General features: G+C 40.6%; 1 protein-coding gene and 1 pseudogene across 1 annotated transcript; one reads left to right on the top strand and one right to left on the bottom strand.

The window, feature by feature from the left end:
- Positions 1-291: 291 nt before the first annotated feature.
- Positions 292-7,044, top strand: LOC127763388 (disease resistance protein RGA5-like; annotated as a pseudogene).
- A 2,518-nt stretch (positions 7,045-9,562) lies between these two features.
- On the bottom strand, positions 9,563-24,575 carry LOC127762494 (uncharacterized). Its single transcript, XM_052287013.1, has 10 exons — positions 24,075-24,575; positions 14,957-15,052; positions 13,619-13,690; positions 13,271-13,360; positions 13,113-13,155; positions 12,765-12,871; positions 10,678-10,773; positions 10,058-10,248; positions 9,889-9,958; positions 9,563-9,670 (listed from the first exon to the last, which is right to left on the bottom strand). Exons 1-10 carry the CDS (start codon positions 24,573-24,575, stop codon positions 9,563-9,565), a joined length of 1,374 nt encoding a protein of 457 aa, XP_052142973.1.
- Between the last annotated feature and the right edge of the window lie 1,882 nt (positions 24,576-26,457).

Here is a 26,457-nt window from a genome sequence, read left to right as displayed (position 1 = left end):
TTCGGCAGTACAGGATGAGAACTATTCCCTCCTACAAGCAAAATAGAGCGGTCTATTAGCACATAATTAATTAAATATTAGTATATATTTTTTTAAAAAAAGATCAATATAATTTTTTACAGCAACTTTTATATAGAAATTATTTTGAAAAATACTAGTTTGAAAAACGTGCGCGTGAAAAGTAAGCGCCAAACTCAGCCTATTGCAGTCGGAAGAGGTAAAGTCGTCACTGATGTACGGGCCCCACTTCCGTCCATTGCAAGTCGCTCCCAGCGCACGACCGTCCTGTCGTCTCCTACCCTCGTTCCGGTCAGGGGAATCCCATTCTCTGCACAGGCTCCCGACCACGAAAAGATCGCTGACCCCGACCTTGACCCGCGCCGTCGCGTCGCCTTCGGAATCCTAGAACGATGCTCGCCGCCGTCCCGGATCGACCTCCATTGATCCGCAAACGCCGCGTCCGCCCCCCGCCCTCCAAGCTCGAGCCTCGCAGCCATCGACCTCGATCCGCTTCGCGCTCTGTCGGAGGCGCATCTTGGTTCTTCCATGGCGACCCCCCATCGGCCATACATGGCGGCAAGCTAGCTCCCGTCTCAATCCGTAGCTTTCCCCTCCTTGAGCCTGGACTACTCCTTTGATTCTTTTGTTCTTTTTTGCTTCACTAGCTAATTGTCTGATTGTACTTCTCTTCTTGCACAGGCGTGGATTTGCAGATGTCGCGGTTCACAGGGCAATTCTGCTGGTTATCCTACAAGTAATCATCTACTCTTCTCTTCTTGATGATTTCTGCAATAAACAATAGTCTGATTCTAGAAGACAGACAGAGCTATCCTGTTGCCGTCGAGACTTTTAACTCTGATTATTGACTTGCGGTTCTCTTCACCTCTTGTTTACTTTGCTGGATTAAATTACTAGGTTACTCTATATGTTTGAGAAAATTGCGTGGATGACACGTGGAAGCTGAGTGTGATCCACTGGGACTGACCACTTCATTTGTTGATAAACTAACCCCTTGATAGTAATGGCATTGACTAATAATACACTAGTTTACTCTGACTTGTAGTTTTCTTTCTTGTTTAAGGTTTGCTGGCTAGCAAGGATAAGGTTGAGCGGAACAGAATATGGTGTTCTACTATGCCCTCTACGTGTTTGAGAAAATGACAGTATGATGAATGCAAGTGTGAACAATCCAAATAACCCACTGATCCCTTGAAAACCAGGACCATGAAAGGAGTAAATTAAGCCAACGGGTGGATAGTCCATTGATAAACCGCCTGCCCAAGGTAAGTCTGTCAGACATGGTGTCTTCACTGACATTGTCACACAGGCCAGCTAGGAGGAAGAGTTCCAGCTCCCTTCCAGTTCCAGGACGTTGTTCCAGGTATCCATCATGTGCTTCTTGATCTCATACCAAACTATTTGGATGCTTCACGCTGTTCAGGTCATCATGCTGCTAAGTTTCTCTTGTCGAATTGATCGATTCCGGCCATTGCTTACCAGGAAAGGGGCATGCCAGCATGGGGCTGCTATTAGTTTCTATTTGTTTTGCATGGTGTGTGGTGTTTGTTTAGTCGATGGGGATGTGTAGATATCATTTATCAAAAAGAAGGCTAACTGTGTTGTTCTACTTGACAGCACTGTTGAATTACACCTGAGTGTAAAGAAGATCGACAAAGATGGCAGTTGTAGCAGGGGCGATGACTGCCCTCATTGCCAAGTTGACTACCCTGCTGATGGACCAATACAAGCTGCAGAACAGTGCGAGGGGCGACATCATATTTATTAAAGCCGAGCTTGAGAGCATTCAGGCTGCCCTTGAGAAGTTGTTTGAGGTGCAGGTAACTGATCGCCAGGTTAAGATTTGGGAGAGGGATGTGAGAGAGCAGTCGTACGACATGGAGGATATCATCGACAATTTCATGGTTCATGTCGAAACCCATTTGCTAGCCAAGCCACATGAACTCAAAGGATTCATGAAGGGAAGTTTGAGCTTGTTGAGAAGAGCAATGGTTCGCTATCGTGTTGCTACCGACATCAAACGTATCAGGAGGCTTGTCAATGAGACGAGTGCACGCCGTGATAGGTATAAGGTTGGTACTATTGTTGCTGCTGCCAAGACTGAGACCGCAATTGATCCCCGTTTAATTGGTATCTATGGAGAGGCTACTAAACTTATTGGCATAAGTGGACCTAAGGAAGAATTGACCAAGCTGCTGATGGATTCCAAGGGCAACTCAAAGAATAAACTGAAAGTGATCTCCATCGTTGGAGTCGGTGGTTTAGGCAAGACAACTCTTGCTAATGTCATTTATCAACAGCTTAGAGGACAATTTGAGTGTCATGCTTTTGTTTCAGTATCCTTAAAGCCTGATCTAAAGAAGGTCCTGAGCAGCATACTCCGTCAATTCAGTGAACAAGGTTATGCTTGGACAGAAACATGGTGTGCTCAGGAAATCATCAACAAAATCAGAGATGAAATTAAGGAAAAGAGGTATAACTAACCAAATACATGCTTAAGATCATTGGGAACATATCCTATGTACACAAGCCATCACGTGTACACACTGTACACCAACTAACAAATGTCACCAAAAAATCTAGAAAATTTCATACATGTACTTTCAATAGGATTACACCTACAAGTACAAATTCATTATATTTTAGCCGTAACCAAAAAAATGTGACAGTTTTAAGGTTATAATTATGTGAGAATTTTGTTTCTTGTTGTTGCTCTCTGTAGAATGAATTTGAAGATGGGACTTTACACGTCAATGTAATATTATTAAAAGTACACATATGAATTTTCTTAGATTTTTCTGGTGATATTTGTTAGTTGTTATGTACACGTGAGTGCTTGTGTACATAAGATATGCTCCCAGGATCATCCCATGCTATGTGTAAGCATTTTAGCTTGAAGTACAGCTAGAATTTGGAGCTAGTAGGGATAGTAAAATACATGCACAGACTGCTAGGTGAATTAACAATGAAATTAATCCTTTTATCTAATAAACCAAGTTCAATGGGCTGGCAAAGTAATATTCTAGCTTAGGGTGCTAGGTGTGATAACAACGGGAAGTTCAAGGGGCTATGAAAGAGAAATGTGAATTCAGGGTGTTCGATAAGACAGGCAAAAGCTTAGAGGTCTAAAATACAGTTCTTTTCTTTTGGAACACTAAAACCAAGATAGCAAAATTACTAGTTTGATCAATTTGGATTCAGGCAACTTCTATTCTTTGAACTTCTCACAAAACTGCAACCCTGTCATATCCTAGGAAATTTTTGCATGTTGGTCCAAATATTATTGACTCTACTCTGTTTGATACCATTAGGCTGCTAATGGGCTGCGTCAGCATCAAATTGGCTGCAAATTTTTATTTATTTATTTAGAAGTCATTCCCTATCTTCGAAAAAGCAAATACATGCTACATAAGTTCAGGAAGTAGTAGCCAGACCTAAAGGTTAGGTAAATAAAATGTTCACATCTAACATGATTGAAACTGAGTTCATGAAACCCTATACTTGTGGGACTGAACTCATGAGACTGAACATGTAGGGAAACTATAGCTTCTGGAGATCCTGTCTTTCCTCTCCCTCACCTTCTGTCCAATGCCAGTACTCGTGGTTCTCAGAGCAGAGCCTTTTGTGCTGTTGAATACTTCATCTGTTACTTGCCTTTGAAAGGATCCAATTAATTGGTTTTCAGTTTCAATTTAACTCATGTCTTGTGCTAATGTTATCACAAAACCACAGGTACTTGATTGTAATTGATGATATATGGGAGAAATCAGCATGGGAATGCATCGAGTGTGCTTTAATAGAAAATGACCGTGGAAGCAGAATAATCACAACAAGCAGAGTGCTTGATGCTGCCACGCCATGCTCTTCTGAGGTTGATCATACCGTTTACAAGCTGCAGCCACTTTCTAGTGATAACTCAAAGAAATTGTTCTACAAAAGGATATTCTACTGTGAAGATGGTTGTCCATTGGAACTGAAGGATATATCTGAAAAAACTTTAAGAAAGTGTGAGGGAGTCCCGTTAGCCATAATCACCATAGGCAGTTTATTGGCCATGAGACCACAAAATTTATACCAATGGGATAGGGTACACAATTTAATTGGTTCTGGACTTGAGAAAAGCCATCATGTGGAGAATATGCGGCACATATTGTCTATTAGTTATTATGATTTGCCAGCCCATTTAAGAGCTTGCTTCCTATATCTAAGTATATATCCAGAGGATTACAATATACAGAAAGATCAACTGATACGCAGATGGATTTCTGAAGGGTTTATACTTGGAGAAGATATGGATACTTTGCATGAAGGAGGTAAATACTTCAATGAGCTAATAAACAGAAGCATGATTCAACCAGCATACATCGACAGTCATGGAAGGGTGCATGCTTGTCGTGTTCATGATATGGTGCTTGATCTTATCACATCATTGTCAAATGAAACAAATTTTGTGACATCATTAGGTGGTCAGCAGCCCACATATCATCCAAACAGGGCTCGCCGGTTATGCCTTCAAAACAGCATATATGACCATACGATACGACAGGAGAAAATGAAGTGGCCCCGCGTGAGGTCACTAATCGTATTCCCTCATGCTACCAACTTGTTGCCATCCCTTTCGAGATTCTGTATTTTGCGCGTACTGGATTTAGAAGGTTGTCAAGACTTGAAGAATCACCAAATTGAGGGTATCAGTGATTTGTTTCATTTGAGGTCTCTAGTACTGAAGGATACAAATATTGGTAGTCTCCCCAAAAAGATTGGCAACCTAAGTTGTTTACATACACTGGACATAAGGCACACTATCATAACTGAACTTCCATCAACAGTCGTTCATCTAAGAAGACTGGTGCGCCTACTAATTGATGCATCGGTGAAGTTACCTGATGGAATTGGGAAAATGGAATGCTTACAGGAAATATCACTGGTTGGTATTAGCAAGTCTCCAAACTTTTTGAAGGAGCTAGGGAGTTTGACAGAACTAAGAATACTCCAGATTTCAGAGAGTACTGGTGCGTGGCATGATAGTTATGAGAATACTTTGATTGATTCTTTGTGCAACCTGCACAAAATCTGTGATCTGTACATCCATGGCTGTAAACTGTCCACAGAGTTCATATCAAATATAAGATGCTCTCCACGATATCTCCGATATCTTTCATGTGGCCAATTATCCATATTGCCAAGGTGGATCAATTCATCCTTATTGTCCCTCTCCACCATAGATTTGATACTTAATGTACTCCGACAGGATGATCTTCATAGTCTTGGTGCCTTACAATCTCTATGTTGTCTCCGTCTTAATGTGTTCAAAATTGAACCAGAAAGGTTGGTTGTTGGCACTGAGCATGCAAAGTTCCACTGGCTAGCTGAGTTTTCGTTTACCACTAATGCCATGGGGCTTATATTTAGCCAATATTCTATGCCAAGGCTTGAAAACCTTGAGCTAGCTTTTAATGTTTGAGAGACAAAGTATTTTGATATTGGCTTGGAGCACCTGTCCTCTCTTAAGGATGTCACTGCAAGAATTGATTGCAGGGATTCCAGTATTTTTGAGGTGCAAAATGCAGATGCTGCCATTCGGAGGATTGCATATATGAACTCCAACCAACCTAAGGTTCATGTGATCAGGCATTATGAACACATGTTAATGGATGAGGTGAAGATCCAGAAGGAAACGGAGGAAAAGGAGGTACTTTCTAAATGACTAATTAATGGAAGGCGTAGTAACTTGTAATACATGAAGTTTACATATAAATTTCTGAATCATAGGGTCACTTTTTAAATTCATCGAAACAAAACTGCAAAACTTTGTTTTTCTTTTTTCTTTTTTATTATATCTTGATGTCTTCTTTGCAGATATTGGAAAATAGGATTGGTCCATGGGGTGGAAATGGTGGGGTCACTTGTGACATCAAGGTTGCACCCAAACGCTTGGAAAGCATTACTATTTGTAGCGGCATAATCATCGATGCACTTGCATTTTCTTACTTGGACAAAGATGGAGAGCGACACACGACTAGTTTATGGGGTGGTCTTGGTGGTAGTGTTCAACTGGTGAGTTGATCATTATTATTTTTTATTTTCTTTGCAAAACAAATATGGCATTTATTTCTTTCTTCCTGGATCGAATCCAGTAAAATGAGCAACACAAATACAACTCAATTACATTGCAAGAATTCAGAGGTAATGGACCTTAATTTCCTCGCAGATTGATCTTGATGAAAGAGAGTTTCTTATGGAGGTTATTGGAACTGTGGGTCCATTCAATGTGTTATCTGAGGCTATAACATCACTTACACTTGTGACCAATGTACGTAGCTATGGGCCTTTTGGACAACCACAGGGTACTCCTTTCCGTACTCCACGGAAGAAAAACAGTTGTATCGTGGGATTCTTTGGGCGTTCAGGAACATATCTTGATGCAGTTGGGGTCTATTTTCACCCTATGTAGATCTCAGCAAAGCGCGAAATCCTTTAACCAAACTTGTAGTTTATATTCACATTGTGTCGAATATTTTCTTTTGTTTCTTTACATTTCCTGATATTATGGTCGGACTACTCGTATTTCAATTCTTGTGATCTGTTTTCCTTTCACCTGTTTTTTTTTTTCAGTTGTTCAAATAACATCAAAAGTTGTTTTAGCTTCATATGTAGTGCGCTGCAGTAAAATGATCACGTCAGTATGGACAGTGACTCCTGTTTTTTTTCTTAGTTGTTCAAATAACATCAAAAGTTGTTTTAGCTTCATATGTAGTGCGCTGCAGTAAAATGATCACGTCATTATGGACAGTGACTCCTGCTGGAATTCTCAATATGGTTCACCATGTGGAGGTGTGGTTAGGAGTGGAAAGAAAAAACTCGGGCTCATGAACTCAGCTAGAAAGCCAAACAAGCTGAGCCAAGCATCCTTTTTAGCTCTTTGTTGAAATGAGCTGTGCCCGAGCTAGCTCGCGAGCCAATTGTTTGGCTCGTGACCCTAGGTCATTATGTACTTATATGGATTATTTTTTTAAGTAGAGTTATTATTTGTCAACTTGTAATTTATCATCTAGATTTTAAAGAATTGAATATATGAATTAGTTTTAAGTACATGTTGTTGATTTATTCTTTGCTTTTCTTAATGATTACAAATTATATATGAAGAGACGAGCCAAACCAAGCCTATTATGTTGTGAGCCTTTGCAAGCTTGGCTCGGCTCATTTCCACCCCTAGGCGTGGTCAAGAAAGAGGATTTTTTGTTTTGATTGGTACCAATCAACAACATGATGTCTATACAAAGATTAGCTTGAAACCGAAATTCCAGCTTATCTCTATCTTAAGATATAAATGCACATGTGCGAATTGAACGAACCATTTTCCAAGCACAAGTCATGTAAGCTTAACTTTTGTTACAGTAGATTGATGTAATATGTATTTGAACAATCCAACAAAATAAGAACAAGTCCAACAAGATCCACTTAGACTACCAGTAGTCCAAATGAAAACTGACCATATCAGTTTGACTCCGCTTGTACTGTTGGTTTGACTGCAACATCCTCTGTACTAGAACTATTTGCAACAAGGCTTGCAGTTCTCCCCAACGCCCATAAGAATCATGAATTAGTTTAGGGTTTTCGGAAGTGGCTTACTGTGCGAGAGATCGTCACCTCATGCATAGGGGCATTTCTCTTCTTTTATATGGCGCCGTGGGCTGAAAATCTCCTTCGTCGATATTGCCTTGTGATTGGATATGTAGTCTATGTAGCAGTGCCTTCGAAGATGCTACACTACTTGCTAAAGACTGCATTTTCACAAACATAGTCTGAAACCTTGTTTGTAGCTAGTTAGGCTACAACCAATCCCCTGGCAGCTGCTCAGCAATTCTATTTCAGATTGGTGGGAGTCTTTAACCTCCACACTACAAGGAAAAGAAAGAAACAAAATGATCGGTGCCCTTCTGACTACATGGTGTCAGTGGCGGATCTAGAAATATTTGTGAGCCCGGGCAAATCTAATTAACAACGCCAACGGATATATAACAAATCCCATATAACTTACTATGTACCATACAACATTTTTTTTATCGTATTGTAATTTAGAAGAAAACGATGGTTGTGTTTTTGTAGGCTATGGGACTTAGTAATTTATTATCTTGAAAAGCAAAAAAAAATATAATGGGCGCTAGAAAATTTACTTTGCCTTCAGGTTGCATACGTCTAATAGCTTGCACTCAAGTAATGGGTAAAACGATCTACTAGTAAACAATCATGGTGCTTTTGGTTACTCTAGATGATTGTGTATGTAACATCTATTAACAGATTATTATAACATACTTATATTGCTTCATGCTGGCTGCTGCATGCTTTGGCTAAGCACCGTGAGTTAGAACTAATCTAATGATGCATGCGACGCCGGAGCCCGGGCAATTGCCCGGGCTCGCCGGGCCCTAGCTCTGCCGCTGCATGGTGTGATGTTTGGCTATAGCGTAATCAAAGAATTTTCAATCAGAAGTCGCAAAGTGAAACCCAAGTAGCATTCCTAATAAAGGAAAATATAGACCTAATAGCACATTCTAGGCCCACCTAATGGCTAGCGCTTCCTTAAGTTGTGTTCCTTGCTCCCTTGTAATCCCCTAAAGAGTCACTCTTTAGCCGGTTGTCTTTTCTTCTCTTGCTGATTGTACCAATTGGCAAACTTTATTTCTTCTAATATATCTAGCAAATCTCTTGCTGATTGCAGTTTCAAAAATAATGGTGCTGTGGGACTCGAGGGCGATACAACAACAATAAAAAAAACTGGAGCACCTATGATCATGATACGAGTTTGTCAAGATGTATGTGTGGCCATGGGTGGACCTCGTCAATGGATGAGTTAGTCTCAGTTGGCCTGAAATCAACAAACAAAATCAAATAGTTTTTTTTTCTAGTATAACGGATTCGAGTCACTCGATTAGTTCTTGCAATGACGGAAAGGGGAAGCATTTCGAATTCAATGTTTGGATTTAATTCCAACCAGGTTTCAAAAGATAATCTGTTCATTGCAGCTCATATGAATAGTAATTAAAGAAAGACATATCTGGAGTACTGGAGCTCACATTAGACCTATGGAGCATTGGATCAAGAATAAATTTTCAGCAATGCTTAATTCTTGACCTTGGCAAATCTCAGTAAAATTATTAGTCAATAATAATAGTATATCCTTCCGCATTCCGTTGTCAAAAGAACAAAAAAAAAAAAAAATCTTCCCCACAAGAATAAAAACATATCAACCTCAATTTTCCAGATCATGCAAAACATGATCAACAAAACTCAAATTATTTTCCTGCAACAGTTCAACATTATCATCAAAATATATTAAATTCTACAGAAGAATTTAAACCAACACCCAACATGTCACAAAGAAGTATCAATACAAGAGTGCTTCTCCAATTTATTTTATTTTTAGATGTTCAAAGCAACGAAAGCATAAAGTGATTCTTTTGCATGACCTTTCCTTATTCCCTAGCTGCAATTCACATGAGGATAGTTTATCATTTCATTGCCTTGTAGCAACCAGGTTGGTTTAAACCCTCGGCATGTGACCATGAACTGGAGGAGGTAGTCCTCCCATTTTTCCACTCCTCACTTTGACCAACAGTTCTTGGAGCCATTGCTGCATTGTAGGGTCATCCTGCATTTGTAGTAAAACAAATTTATATTCAGAGTTGATTGCAATTATCAGCCTAGTCTAATAGTACTTCAGTTGGATGATACATACTACCTCAAAATATAATAAATTCTGGTTGTATATCTTGTCCATCCAGGTACATAGCTAAAAATTATTATAATTTGGGGATGGAAGTAGTAGTAATTTTTAGTGAAAATGTTTATCTACAATACACAACTCACCTTAGTAAGATTGTTGAATGTCCCATCTATAAGTGTGGTAGGAAGGCAAGTCTGCAGTGCCTCCAAGCCCCTGGAACATTGCAGAGGAGGTAGATCGAAATGGCATCGCTGGCTTTAGAAGTTTGAAAAAATGAAGATAATTCTGCAAAATGAAAGTGAGGAAACAAACCTAGGATTGTCTGTGATCCTAAGGTAACAGTGGATAATGTGCTTCAACAACCTTGGGGAGGGCTTGTCATCCATTGAGGTCACCATGCCTGCTAAGGCAGTCCCCACAGCGAAGAACCGATCAGCAGTAGCGCAAATGTAACCAAGCCCAGCGTCATCCAAGACAATCTTTTCAATAATAAAAGTTGCCACCTGCATATATAGGTGAGTAAATCAGTGAATGGATGCAATTTCTAATAAGTTTACCAGAATGAAATCAAAGTGTATGTCACTGAAAACACACATATAAAAATGCAAATATATATATGATATACTTAGCATAGATATATACATGATTAATACATAGGTAACAAAAAGAAAATGGCAATATCTAGATTGTTAGATTGGTACAATTATATCAATCAATGAATTGCTACAAAGTATTCCAAAACAGCAAGACCCAAAGTATACAAAGAATCACTATATATCAATAAATGAATTGCTACAAATTATACTTTGAGCTGATGCTAGCTGAAAATAAAAATGTGCTCCTATCAAACTTTACATAGGAAAGAATACTAAAAGACAATTAATTAAAGGTGATGTTATTTTAGGAGAGGATTGATATGGCTGGTTACTTACAGTTTTTGAAAGCTCACTGCCTACCGCCATGGCATGCAGGCAGAGAGGAACAAATTCATATTGCAGTAGAAAATTGATGACTTCTGTACCTTCAGCCTGCATGTATCACAAGTAAAAGAAGCTTATGGCTATGTACATCCGTTTCGATGTAGAGGCCGGTTTAATCCATTATCTAACAAAAAGTAAAAGAAGCTTCATTTTCATTTTTTATAGGCATGTTTGTGGAACACCCCAAGAAAGAAAGAAAGGTTTCTTATGTTGCATGTACATAAAGAAAATTATAGGTCCTTTTTCAAGGCTTTGCCATTTTAGCCATAGATACAAATTAATTTGGCTTCAACTGCAAACTATACAACACTGAACCATAAAGTTCATACTAGCTCTGTATCTAAATATACGACATTCTTGAATTTATTTAATTTTTGGTGTGCAACTATGACCACTATTTCTATATAAGAATATAGCAATAATATCTAACAAAATTATAATTATAATAAGTACTTATAAAGAAAAGAGTAAATTTCAGATTGGACCCTTTTTCATTACCATAGTTGCACAATGGGCAAGGGTCTATCAACACTTTTCACTTAGCACCATCTACCCTTGCCAAAACATACCAGTTTGGACTAGGTGTAGTGGGGTACTGCCTTGAGCTGCTACCATGGCTATTTCACCCAGGGTGAAGGATGAGGTGAGCACTGATCATAAGGGGATAAACGGCATATATCATGCTGGATTAGATCAAACCAATGATGGCTCCTATGTGCTATGTGTTGAGAGCCCAGTGGCAACTGGCAAGACGATTCGCATGGCCAGGCAATTGACTCAAATAGAAACCAACTTTGATGCTTACGTGCCTTGTTCTGCCGCTCGTGTGCCTGTAGCTGGCGTTATGTTGCAGTCAAGCTGCCGTGAGAAGATCAAAGCAAAACAATGCATCAGGATCGGCAGTGCCACCGCTTATGTAGTTATGCTTGTGCGGATGCCGAATGAGCTAAGGAGCTCAAAACTGTCCAATGTCCACCCTTTCCCTTGCTCGAGGTCCATCAGTCCATTCATGTCCATTACTAGCACCTCTGGTGTGCCAGCTGTGCGCTCGACCCCACGCTTCGCTAGCTCCTCCCTCTAAAGTAGGCAACAGGAGTTGGGCACTGCTGCACTACTCCTTCTCCCTACAGATCAAACCACTGGAGTTGGGCACGATGCAGCAGATAGCAGAGAGAGAAAGAGTGGGGGGGGGGGAGCAATGGTGTTGCCACATCTCTGATGGCCCATCGGACGTGGAGAAGACAAGAGATGGACTAGAGTGAAACAAATGGTAAGTTTAAGTGGTTCAAAGTGAAAACCTTGGCTAAGATATGATCCAAGCTGCAACATGGGTAAAAATATATGGACCACACTAAAATTTACTCGAAAAGAGTAAATTTCAGATTGGACAACAAATGGTAAGTTTAAGTGGTTCAAAGTGAAAACTTTGGCTAAGATATGATCCAAGCTGCAACATGGGTAAAAATATATGGACCACACTGAAATTTACTCTAAAGAAGAATATACCAAATATGATTTATTCCATTTTTGAGGGTTACTGATGGTTAAATTTTGACGGGGTAAGGTTAATAATGTTTATATGTTTAAATATAGAGGGAGTAATTTTAAAGAAGTTATTGAGATATCTGTACTAGTTTTACTGGTATGAATTGAAACAAACAGTTGAATTTATTAAACCTCAGTGATGCTAATAATTGTCTCATGTGCTGATAATATATTTGCCAGTTATTTTGGATATAAACTATATGAATTCATCAAATCCTGCTATACATGACAAAAACTTTTAGACAGTAAGAAGAAACATTACAGTGAACGCTACTTTTTGTAGTAAGGATTTTCTTATTATACACCAAGTAATTGTGAACTGTTCATTGCACTTCTCATGAATAATCAAACATTTACCATTTGTAGTGGAGGTAGTGAACTATCCCTCCTTTTTTTTAACTTAAATGCAAAGAAAAAAGGTTTCATTACCTGCTAAAGAATTTTCAGAGTAATAACTGATTTTTTTTATTGCCAAAGTTTCCAGTATGTATTACCTTCACAAGAGCACCAATGACACCCAAGCTGGTCAGCCGCAAGTATTCAAAAGGTCTGGTCTTGCTGGTATTTTCCAAAAATGAACATAGGTACAATGGAATATGAGCTGAAAATAAAAAGAATCGAAAGGGTGAATGTTACAAACCAATCCAAAGCTCAAAAGGTTTGTACCATGAAAGTGAAAAAAAATACTATAAACTATCTAGATTGGTAGCAAGGCCTACACTGACCTATGGAATATCTAGTACCACATGATAATGAATCGCAACATTTAGGTAGGATGGAAAATAATTAACAATACACATCAAAAGTTTCAGATATGATATACAAAGGGTTGTGCTCATTACCTTTTAAGAAATGGCTCCTAGTCTCGGGATGGGATGCAACACACTGCAATAAAGAAAAGAAAGTAAAAAAGAAAAAGGAAAGGTGACATAAGATATGATATATGGAAAATAGCAGCTTTAATATTTTCTAGTGGTGTTGTATTCTTCTTAGCGTGTACCTGAAGAAGTGCAAGCGCATTGCAGACTCGACTTGAAGCAAGTAATGATAATGTTGGGGGTGAAAGGACAGGGTAGACTACTATAATCTCCTATTTATTATAGCAAGAATAAAAACATATGAGTACCCATTAACACAAATAAAAGTGAGCTCAAACATTAATAAATCACATTAACCCATAATTGAGATATGATAGAACTCAATTGTGTTTTAATTGCTGAATTGTGGAGAATGGTTGACTAAAACACTTTTTTTTTGGAGGGGAAGGGGGGGTGTTGAGGGGCTCCTCAACAAAAGATTGATCATGGACATACAACACAATGGATAAACTACTACTCAAGAATGTTACCTGTAGCAGCACAATAATTGTGCCAAAAGAGTGCCACAATAGTGGAGCCAAATCTGGAAACATCTCCCTTTTCTAAAAATATAGACAACAACATCACTACAAATGCATAATTTTTCTTTGTATGACAATGTAATAGGACAATAACTGAATATTGTTTATGTAAGGACCACAACAAAATCAATCAACATAAAAATAAAAAAAAATATTTTTTGGTGAATTATTATGAAAATATTATTGATAATAGAAATAATTAATATCTTAGATCACCAAGGACCCAGAGTTAAGTGACCTTACATATTAACCAGGGTTTTGGCCCACCATGATGTAGAACATATCCCATGCCACCGCTTTTTGCTGATGCTACTAGCTATTTGTTGTGTGTTTTGCATGGGTTATGAAAAAAATCATGCAAGTACCACTATCTCAAGCAGTGCTTTGCTAAGGAATGCAGTGAAATATTTCCATTTTATATAAATGTTATGCTTCTTTATGTGTTGGTTTTAGTTCTTGTGTTTTGTTCAAAGACTCTTGTTTCCTTTGTTTGTTATTATTAATGGGGGATATCTATTTACTTAATTAGGATATTTGGTTTGTTTATTATATATGTTGTCAGTTATTTTAGCTTTTTAGAATTTGTATGCAGTGTGCACAACGTTTCTGGTCATGTGTTGACTTTCCATTTAAGAAAAAAAAGGGAAGTTTATAATGTGAGTAAATTTTGTATTGTTGTGATTTTGGATTTCTACACTGCAATAAGTTTATACTACTTAAGTTTCTTAGTTAGATCTATTTTGTTTCGGTTGTCTACTTTGACATTGCGACAAAACAGGCATCCTTTTGGTGGCTTTTCCAAAAGCCATTGTTGGTCCTCTAATGCTAGAAGAAGAGAAAGCAATTAAGGTTTTTGCTCTTTCCAAAATCAACACAGCCAAGAAACTAGAATACATATCCCATAAACACTGCCATGGTTTCATTATCTATTTTCAACACTGCCATGGTTTCATTGGTTTGGCACAAGCAACTAGTGGAAGCGTGGCCCATGTGATCTCCTAGCAACCCCCTCCCCCCCCTCTATATATATATATATATATATATTCCATGTGTTTTAGGCAATCCATCTTTCAAACCTCGATTTTTGCATCTATCTACTGCTAGAGAGGCCGATGTCTTCCAATAATGTTTAGCAAAATATTTGCCTTTTGAAAATCTTGAACCAAGAAAGGGGACCTTACTGTTGTATTCATTATATGAGTAAATATGAAATTACGAACAATACAACCCTTTAATCTCAAATAAAAAGAATAGTTATAATAGATAATGAAGAAAAATATGCATTACCTTGCGTAGTTCAGCAAGAGCATGCCCTCTGAGATCTGGATCTAGCAGATCAAGAACAAGCCGTTGAGCAAGTTCGGGGTCGGTAGGATTAGGAACCTGGATAGTTGACATTGTGAAGTGAAGATGAGATTCAAGTGAAGAGATTCAAAACTATAGCAAGAGAAGCACGAAGCAAGCAATCCTTGATGCTTCTGCAAGAAAGAAATAGAACTTAGGATGCACCTAGCCATTGTGGTGTTTAAATAGTGCAAAGAAAGATGGCTTGCATTTAATCGTATCATAATGAATCGAATCATTTTTATGTAGCAGCAAATAAATGCACCTTATCTTGTCGTTTTCTTTAAATATATGGGCATGTATTATTTTGTTTAAAATAAAAAATTCAAAAACCAAATTTCCGCATTATGCGGCGAGTCATTAAATGATAAGTTTCAATTGTTCATTTTTTTTTTCATGCTGCTCTTATCACAATAACCAAGGGACAAAGATATCGGAGGTCCTTTCATTGTTTTTAAGGGAAATTATCAATGTTTGTTTACTCTTTTGTTATGATCCTTGTTTGCTAGTGATGAAACACTCTGTTAATTGAATGATTTAGGTAGAGTTTATATTGGGAATAGCATATAATCAGGTTAGGGATAAAGAATAAAGAAGTTGTGCTGAATGCACAACCAAGTTTTTTTTGTTTGATGTACACAAATTGGAGGGCCCACATATTAATCAAAACCACCTACGATTGAGCCCAACTAAGGTACAACATGTAGGGGAATCACCAGGCAGCTACCCAACCGAAGGAGTGGCCGAGAGGTGGGCCAAAAGGTTGGACGGACCACAAGGACGCCCAAACCGACTTTGGCTCCCCTCGCCATGTGCTTCAATGTGTAGGTTGTTGATGACTTCCCAAAGGCGGTAAACTCCTGCAAGCCATCCACGAGGTGGCAACCTCCAAGAGTAATATATCTAGGATACTTGCTGAGGATGCATGGTCAAGTATCACACTAGTTTTAACAATGAAGAAATGCACTTGGATTGGCTTAGTTCACTCTCGAACACCGTAGTAGATAAACTAAGTGCACAAGGGTGCGAGAGTTCTTGCAAGGGCTCAAGATAATGCAATGAAGTGCGAGAAACCTTGCTCTTGCTGCTAGTGAGGATGCCTTTATACACGCGCCAAGACAAACTAGCCATTTGGGGCAAAATCCACAAGTCACAGTGGTATATCGGTCAGGCTGCAAAAAGCAGACTGGCCATCAAGACAACAAGTAGAATACTAGCTGCTACCTGTCACATCATAGGGGGGGAGTCTAACCACCATGGGTGGCCTGGTATGACTGTTCTTAGCTCGGTTAGACCGCCATTAGCTTGGTCTGATCGGTCTCAGCTCTATCTCCCTAGTCAGATCGCAATTCACCCATCAGTAGGAGCACGTGCCACTTTTCAAGATAACCGTCTATCAGAAAAAGACGATTTCACATGACTCGGGTATCTTATTTCAACATTTTTTGCACTTTATGGAAAGCTTGTTCATAAGGCTATCCACCTATGAGCAATCCATCTAATAGTCACAATTTTTCTCAAGGATATAGGGCTCAAACTCCAAAAGATACTCTACCAGACATACCCACATGAGGCCACTCACTCCTATTGGACATGCCCACTTCTCTCATTGTTTGGAATTTGAGAAAACTCGCCACACTTGCCTAGAACCACACCTAAACATGGCCAACTCTCTGTTTGTCAACACAACCAACTCCAACGAGACTTGCGGGTGGACAAGATATAAAAGCCAAGCATGATACACATCTAAACAAGTCTCACCACATGTATGTCAAAGGCTCTAGTTTAGCCTAAAAAGAATCAAGATCCGACCCGGACTCCTCACTCAAACCATAAAAAACCTTAATGTGCATGGCTAAGGAAAACGATCATGCATATAAGATTGAGTGATTTGCACATGGTTCAAATCAAGCCACTAATCATTGATCCCTCTTAATAATATGATGCCTATGTAGCAACCCGGTCTTTGCTCCAAACATCAAGACCAACAAAAGACTAAGAAAATCATTCTTAGCTTCATCATATATTTGCCTTGCACTCATCCAACTTGGGGTCAATTCCTGCTCTATGATCAACACTTGTGATATTCAGTTGAACCATCTTCATATAGTAGTCTTGGTCAATCTTTATCAAGAATACCTTGTCATTATGAGCTTGATTCCATCCTTATCAACACAAATGATGCCTTTTACTTGATGACCATCAAGCTATGGTTCTACCTTTAACTTCATCATGGTAGGATTTATTCCTTTGCAAGATTTAAAGGAAATCTATTACTCCTAACAAATCGGTCATCATCCTCCACTTGATGACCAATCGATTGCATATGAAATATATAAATCAAATGGGACAATTGATCATTTGACCCTATTTTGAAGGCTAACTAGCGATCTGACCCAATTTTTCTTAGTTTGCGTATTTAACCCTGCTTTTCAAAATTGAACATAACGCCTGACCCTATTTGCACTACCCTATTAGGGTTTCATTTAGAAAAAAAGGAAAAAATATAATAATTATTTAAACCGACCAAAAAAACCCTCACTCCAACCCTATCCATTTGGGCATCTCCTGACCTCCCTTCTCTCTCTGGCTCATCTCTCTCGGTGAGGAGAAAGAGGGGGCGGGCACTGGCGTGCAGAGGGAGGGAGGCAACGACGGCACTGGTGTGCGGAGGGAGGGAGGCGATGGTTGCATCAGTGCGCGGAGGGAGGGGTTGCCAACGGCGACGGCTGTTGCATGGAGGGACAAGCAGGATGAGTGCAGAGAGGAGATGATGGTGTTGTTGTTCTTGGCTAATTGGCTTACTCTTTGATCAATATTTGATCGTCCTGACAATTGGTGTTGCATAATGCTTTCTCACCACTGCAAGACCAAAATCAATCTACCAAAATTATGTCAAATTTTGTTTACTTAAATCTATCAAATTGAAGTCAAATTTGTTAAATTGATTTAATTTTGTCAAATTGAAGCCAAATCTGTCAAGCTTTGTGTCAAATGTGAAAGATATATCAAATTCGTTACAAATACGTCAAAAGGTTCGAATATATGCATGTTTTGATATAATAGTGTCAAAAAAAGTAAGGGTAAAGGGACTATTTGCCCATTAGTTAACACTGTTAACTCGCCCTAACGTAATAGAGTCAACCTTTATCTTTGATTTTGGAAAGTGTGGTCAAATAAGAAAACTAGAAAAAGTTGGGTTAGATTGGTAGTTTGGCTTCGAAATAGGATCAAATGACCAATTGCCCAAATCAAATTGTCGAGCATTCATTAACACCACAAAGTGTCATATATACGCAAGCGAGCTCAATTGCAAAGATCAAATATAAAGAATAGGTGAACAACATGGATCCAGAACATGCATAATGTGTATAGGATTCGCTTCCCCTGAATATATGCATACAAAATATTTCAGTGAGAGGCAAATGTATGAATAAAAGTTGAACCAATGGGAGTTTATCCGATACATACATAGAAGTCATGTGGAAAAGATATAGATCAGATAAGCATAAACACGTATCTTCATAGTTTTCATGTTTTCAATATAGAGGAGACTAAATAAGATTAAGCTCAATTAAACATTAGTCTCACATGAATATATCAATAACATGATAATCATATACATGAGCCTATCAAAATGTAGATGGAGATAAGAAATGATACATATCGCTTTATCTCTGGATTTCATCCTTGATGTGATTAAGGTCCATTGCCAAAGAAATCATTTCTATCATATCTTATTATCAGGAAATATCCTAGTTGATAATAGGGTTGATAATTTACATAGAGTGAAAGGTTATTCCCATAAAAGTCAAGTTATCATTTATTCCAAAATATTCCAATCATTTCTCTCTTTGGTGATGGATGATAACCTCTCATCATTATTTTTTAATTTCAGATGTAAATGATACTACTCAAAGAAACATTAGTCTCATATAATTAGATTTTCAATTAGTAACCAAAACCAAAATAATATCACTTGAACTTACAACCTCTATGGAATATATTTTGCTCCAGTTTTCAGCAACATATAGGATTGCATGTAGCGCAGTTGGCTTGGCACATAGTTGTGTGATCAGACAGTCGCGCATCCGGTCCATGGGATTGACAAATGAGCCTCACAATGGGGGATTTTCCCCTCTTTCCCCGAGATGACTTTGGTTGGTCCCAACTAGGTAAAGGGTAAACACATTGGAGGATTTAGATATTCCAAGTTCTTAGAAAAAAAGCGTGTGTTGAACCGGGTGGTTTCTAATGTAGTCTGAGAGCGGGCTGAGCCATATGGTCTAATATGTGTGCACTAGCTAGTAGAACTTGGTCCTCTAAATGGCCCATCTAGCAAAAAGGCCCACGACATGGTTCATCCTTCCTAATGCGTACACTAGCTGAACTTGGGCCTCGAAATGGCCCATCTAGTACCAAGGCATGATGTGGTAAATAATAGTACATCCTTTCTTTCTATATAACTATAACCAACTCAGCCTTCTGTACTTATATGCAAGACAAGAAGGCATTTCCTTCAGGAGTTTCAAACTCTCAAATGAGATAGAAAACCTCTTTTACGTCCCACTTCCCGCACAAGCTGTTTCTCAATGGCAAATTTTGGCAAGCTCCATCCAAGCAATATAATTCAATACTGATCCTGACCAATGGAACTACACGTGGAAGCCTAACCACTTCCAATCCAAGAAAATGTATGACCTCTTCTTTGCCCACATTCAGCCAGAGATTTCGATCACTCTGATATGGAAAAGTAAATGCACAATGAAGATAAAGGTCTTCTTATGGTTGTTGCTTATGGATAGACTAAACACCAAAGAACTCCAAAAAAAAATTTCAAAACCCAAGGGGGAGCCAGATGCAATATTTGCGATTCTACAACAACTGAATACTACCTTCATCTGTTCTTCACATGCCCTTTTGCCCAACAATGCTGGAACCACGTTGGTATAACATGGAACTTAAGGAATTCATGAATATGGTCACAATAGCAAGAAGTCTCTTCCCTTACTCTTTTTTTATGGAGGTCATAGGAATTGGATGCTGGCTTATCTGGGCCAGATGGAATGATGTCATTTTCAACAACATACCGATCAACTTTGACAGATGGAAAGCATATTTCAAGAAGGATTTTACTCGGCATATGCACAGAGTAAACGAGGCAAACAAACCCAGTTGGCAATCATCGATACACAACTTAAATTAGATCTTTCTTTTGGTCTCAATTTTTCTTCTTTCTTTCCTTCATGTTCTGTCTCTCCCTCTCCTTCGTAAATTTTCGCCCCTGTACAATATCTATATATTTAATATAGCGCAGTAGGAGCCTCTCCTGTTGTTTTAACCGTAAAAAATAAAAACTAAGGGACATTTACTCCTATAAAGCAAAACAACCATGATGCCACTTCACCTGCAAACATGCATAGATAGTTAGATCGACGGCCCTGCTCTCATCTGAGCTATCTTGATCGCTTACACCAAAACTGCCTCTTGAATCTTGAGTCCTAATCAATTAGCAGGCTGTGCATTTTACAGGCCCATAATACTTCATACCTAGCCCAAGGTAGATGGAGGTATCAATGACCCATCCAATATTAATCCTCTGGGTTACACACTTCCTTGTGAACCCCATCACCGGCAAGTGATGGGTGGTGCCCTGTCTTCCTTGGATAGAAACTGGCAGTACATTTCCACTCTCCACGCTCAAAGACCTAGGAAGGGGTAGCTAATGTGTGGCTGACTGCACGTGGGCTCGGGCACATGGTCAGTCCATCGCCTCTATACATATGTAAAGTTTATACATATTTATATTTATACATATGTGTGGGTATGGGGTACCTCTATACATATGTAAAGTTTATACATATTTATATTTATACATATGTGTGGGTATGGGGTAATATATATATATATACACGCACGGTAACGCTACATAGTGCATGTGGCGTGCTACCAACAAGGTAACGCCAGTAACAACAGCGGCCCGCCCGCTTTTTTCCTTTTTTTGCGCTCACAACATCTCACGTCCTGATTTTCCGTTTCTCTAATGGAGCCATGGAGGCCCACCTTGCTTCTCTGGTATGTGTTAAAAAATACTCCCACCGCTCCATTAGGATGAAGTTAAAAATTTACTGGGTATATTATCTGTTTAGGAAAACTTGTTCTGTTAGTAAAACGATTGCTTTATTAATCTTTTGGATTCTTTTTCCCACATTCATCCAATAGTTCTAATCTCCGTAAACAATTTCCTCAGCTAAATCCCACATTCATTCGTTAGTTTACTTTCAGTAAAAAAATTCCTCAGTGAAATGAGACCAACCAGACCTCTGTATACACGTAATAATTTTTTTACTCTCATCTATCTATACTAGTTAAAATTTTACTCACGTGATAAAAATATTACTCCCCTATATGTACACGTAGTTAAAATTTTACTCACATAATAAAAATATTACTCCCCTACATGTACACGTAGTTAAAATTTTACTCACGTAATTAAAATTTTACTCCCCTTCTATGTACAGGTAGTTAAAAATTTACTACTCAATAAAGATTAGAAAGAAATTTCACTCCCCATTATTTTTCATTGATCGGTGGATAATATATTTTACTCACTTAATGCCGTATATAAATTGAACATCCTGAGTAAACAAATTTGGAGAAACCATTTTTGGTTGGTCGACCAAATTCCACAATAGTCCCGGTTGCAATAAAAACCGTGACTAAAGATTATCTTTAGTCCCGGTTAAAAAGGTTAGAGCTACTTTTTGATCTTTAGTCCCGGTTGGTGGTTGGTGTACCAACCGGGAAAAATGATCGGCATGCGCGGAGAGATCGAGGCGTACGCATGAATCGGATCGAGGTAAATATCTCCTCCTCCCTTCCGGTTCTATCTCCTCCTCTCCTCACACCCTATCTATTCTTCTCCTCTCCTCCGATCCCCTTCTCCTCGCCATCTTACACGCCGAGGATCCTCTCCTTCTCTCCTCTCCTCCTCCCCAACCCTCCGGCGTGCGGCGACGGAAGCAGCGGCGGGCGCGGGGCGGCAGGATGGAGGCTGGCCGGTGGCGGCCCGGCGCGAGGTGGTGGGATGAGAGGCCGGCCCCGGCACCGGCGGGGTGCGGGGTGGCGGAATGGAGTCCGGCCGGCGGCGGCCCGGCGCGGGGCGGCGGGATGGGAGGCCGGCCGGGCAAGGGGCGGTAGGATGGAGGCCGGCCTCGCCCTCCCCTCCTGGGCCCAGATATGTGGATGATTTTTTCTTTTCTTTTTTGATGATTTGTGGATGTTGATTTCTGGATGTTGATTTGTGAATGTGTTTGCGAATGTTTATGTGAATGGTTCTGTGAATGTATATGTTGTAAATGAATCTGTGTGAATGAATTTGTGATGTTGTGAATGAATATATTTACTGTGAATGAATCGATATGAACGAAGAAAAAAACTGAAAAAAAAATAAAAGAGAAAGAACCGAAGGAGGAAAAAAAAGTCTTTAGTCCTACTTGGTAAGATCAACCGGGACTAAAGATGATGGATTTTTAGTCTCGGTTATTTCACCCGGGACTAAAGATACATTCGTAGTCCCGGTTGTATAACCGGGACTATAGGGGGTTCCCAACCGGGAGTAAAGCCCCTTTCTTCACCAGTAAAATGAGACTTGGGACCATTGTAGAGTAAAAAGAATAATAATGGATAAACACAATACACAACACAGGACCCAGGCACCCGGTGCGCGGAGTTGCCGAGGCCATGGTGGTCATGGAGCGTGGAGGAGACATCCTCCTCTATGCTTCTCCCCAGCAACATTCTGCATCTAAACCAGTAAGAAGCTAGCGACGACCTCCTCAATCCTCGTCTCTGACCACTGGATCCATGCCGAATTGCTCCTTCACTGGGTCGAGCAAGATCTGCTTCCCTACCATCTTGACATACAAAGAGGACGCAGAGAGGGCAGCAGAAGGGCCTGCGAGGAACTCGATACAAATTCAGCCGCAGCCCCAATTTCACATTCCCATCCTGGCCGCCGGTAGTTGTTGGCATAGAAACACCCAAGCAGGATCAAGGCTCCTGGTGGGGGGCGGCGACGATGGATTGATCCCGGTCGGAGGGGTTCACCGACGACAGTGCTCCTGCATGTTGGCCCCGGACAAAGCAAGGCTCCTCTCTGGCCGTGAGCCTAGAGCGCCGCCACCCTAGACGTTGGGCACCGGCGGTTTAGGCGGAAAGCGGAGTAGCCGGAGGCCACCGCCGATCAAATCCCGTGGGCACTGCCTGCTCCACGCCAGCAAGTCCTCGCCTAGTGCCTGGATCCCGCTGCTTGCGTATTGGAGGCTTCCGTCGGCTGTCGTTGCCTGCTCACCGAAGGCCGTCGATGTCACTGGTGTTGCTCCTCTCACCGCCTGCTGTGGATGCGAATTGCTAGATCCGAAAAATTAGGATGAGGAATGAGAGAGAAAGAATAGGAAATTGTGGATCAGCACTTGCAACTAATATAAATAGACATGCATCAGTAAAAAAATTTACTTATACGAAGATGGGCAGGATGTACGTGCAGGATGTACGTGGGTGGGAGAGTTGGTAGGGGAGTAAAAATATTATTCATACAAATGGTGGGGGGTTGGGTGGTGTGAGGAGAGCCATTTAGCTAAATGGCACGTAAGGGTGTTGTATAGTAGTTATATATATATATATATATATATATATATATATATATATATATATATATATATATATATATATATACACACACACACACACTACCGGCGCCACGTATTAGATGGCGCCTGACACAGCCTCACCACCACCCTGTCCCACCTTCCCCCACCCACCACCACGTATTTGAGTTAAAATTTAACTCACGACACCCCACACCTGTGCCCTCCTCCACGCCCATAATCCAAGTTAAATTTTAACTTGATGTTACTCAACTTTTAGTGTATATATATACCAGTGTTGTACATCCATCCCGTAACTAACCACATATCCAGATCCTATTTTTTCGGAGATGAGAGCGGCGAGCGGGCGTGGCTGCGGGCGGTGGTGGCATTGGGCGGATCCGGAACGGCACGGCTGGCGGCGCGACGTCGAGCGCCACCTCCACTGCCGAGCGGCGGCGGGTGCGACGTTGGCAGTTCCAGTACGGCACGGCTGCAGGCGTGGAGGCGACGGTTGACGGCGTGTAGGAGGCGGCGCACCCGGCTGCCGATCTGCACCCTATGCGCGCGGATCCGGCCATGGTAGGGCGTATCCGGCGCGATGACGGATCCGGGGATAATCCTGCACGGGAAGGCGCGGCGTCGGCGGATCCAACATGGCATGGCGAGGCGAGGGGGCGGCGCATCTGGCCGCCGCTCCGCGCCCCACGTACACGGATCCGGCTGTGGTGGTGTGTGTCAGGCGTGGATGCAGGCGGCTCGACGGCGGATCCCGTGACGGGGCGACTGCGGGCGACAGTCGAGGCGGCGGCGGATCGGGCCGCCGCTCTGCGCCCCACGCACACGGCGGCGACCTTCGCGGCGGCAAGTTCGAACACCGAAGGACATGGAGGAGCAGCGGTGAACACCTCCATGACGCTCCGCCGTTGATGTCCGGAGCAAGTGCCGACAAAAATTTAACTTACGCTTATAGATTGTGAGGATGTATTTGTTGAGTTAAAATCTTGTTGTACATAAGTTAAAATTTAACTCATACAAACTGAATTAACTCTTCAACGATGTCATGCAGTTTTGTATCACGAGTTAATTTTTAACTCAGCAGCGACCAGACTCAATCACATATCATCCAGAATTGAACAACAACAAGTAATTTTTTAACTCCAAAACCATGTCATCGCATCCCACCACCCAATTGTACGTAAGTTATACTTTAACTCATATCAACTGAAACCATGTATAATATTAACTCCTCAACGACGTCATCGCACCCACCACCTAACTGTATCTAAGTTAAAATTTAACTCCGCTGGTTTTACCCCACCACCCAACTGTATCTAAGTTAAACTTTAACTCAGACCAACTGAATCATCGCATAATATTAACTCCTCAACGATATCACTGCACCACCACCACCAACTGTATCTAAGTTAAATTTTAACTCCGCAGGTGGGTTGGATGCCTTGTTGGTGGAATTTTGTCGGTGGTGGGCTGACCTCTCCTCATTTGTGTCTGGCGTCATTTTGTTTCGTGGCGCGCAGCGCCTGTGGGTGGCGCTGTCCGTGTGTGTGTCTATATATATATATATATATATATATATATATATATATATATATATATATATATATATATATATATATATATATATATATATATATATATATATATATATATATATATGATTAGTTCCGACAAACATAGGGAACCACGATCCGGGATTGTAGAGAGGCTTTGGGGTTCCTTGGTGTTTTTGGAGTTGTTTGGAAAAGAGAAAAGTAACACAGAGAACAAGTATACAGGTTCGGGCCTACTCTCAGGATGAGATCCCTACTCCTGTATTCTCACTATTACGTCAGGGTAGTCAGCTCTTAAGGTGTACAAGATTTCTGAGAGATATAAGGGTCTAATCCTTCTACTAAGTTCTAGCCACGCTCTTATACCCTATTGTCTCTCTCATACTATCCGCTGGGAGACGTCTTACATTGTTTACAATCATAAGTATCCATTTGTCCTTCGAGCCCAATGCCTATGTAGCCGCTGAGGAAAACTATCACGCCAGACCCACATGTAGAGTCTTGTATCTTCAAAAGCAGTGGTTTGAAAACCTAACTTTGGAGTTATGGAAATCTCGCCTCGACATTCAATGGGGCAACTTGAGAGAATCTGTAGTAAGTGGGATTGACAGGTTCAGTAGCCGGCACACTGCATCTACAAGAACATGGGACCCTTAGGCCGCGTCCTTGTTTCTAGGCCTGCGAGAATGCCACGATAGCCCTTCCCGGACGATCGAGGGGTTCCTATGGCTATTCACGTGGAACGTAGATTCGTTTCACTCGGAGAAAAACATGCATTAAGCTCCGAGGAGGGGTGACCCACTTTATCTAGCCAGGTATGCTTTTAATGCAGAACATGTGGTTGTTTCTAGATAGACTACGAGCCCCATTTTAGTTCCAGGGCAACCAACTGACCAGTTACGCACACCCACAAACACGCCACGTTGTCATGCCCGAGCAGTTCTAGTCCACTACCTAGGTTCACGGGTGTTTCCGCTTTACCGTGGTCATGGTTTGAAGAGCGAGGAGGCACATGGACCTTCCTGCATGATTGCACGTTAGTGCCTTTCCAGGAAGGCGCTGGCTCACCGATTGCACAATGCGACGCCTTCTCTTCGAAAATAAGCAAACTGGCCAAGTAGAGACCCCCCCTGGCTAGGAAGCTGATAGTATAAACTTTATATTTATACATAGTTTTATATCCATATTTTTTTATTTATATGTATACTAGAAAAGATGCTCATGC

Source organism: Oryza glaberrima, chromosome 2 (assembly GCF_000147395.1).
Source record: "Oryza glaberrima chromosome 2, OglaRS2, whole genome shotgun sequence".
NCBI lineage: Eukaryota > Viridiplantae > Streptophyta > Magnoliopsida > Poales > Poaceae > Oryza > Oryza glaberrima.
The sequence above is the reverse complement of the archived record's forward strand: the minus strand, read 5'-3'. Positions and strand labels throughout refer to the sequence as shown.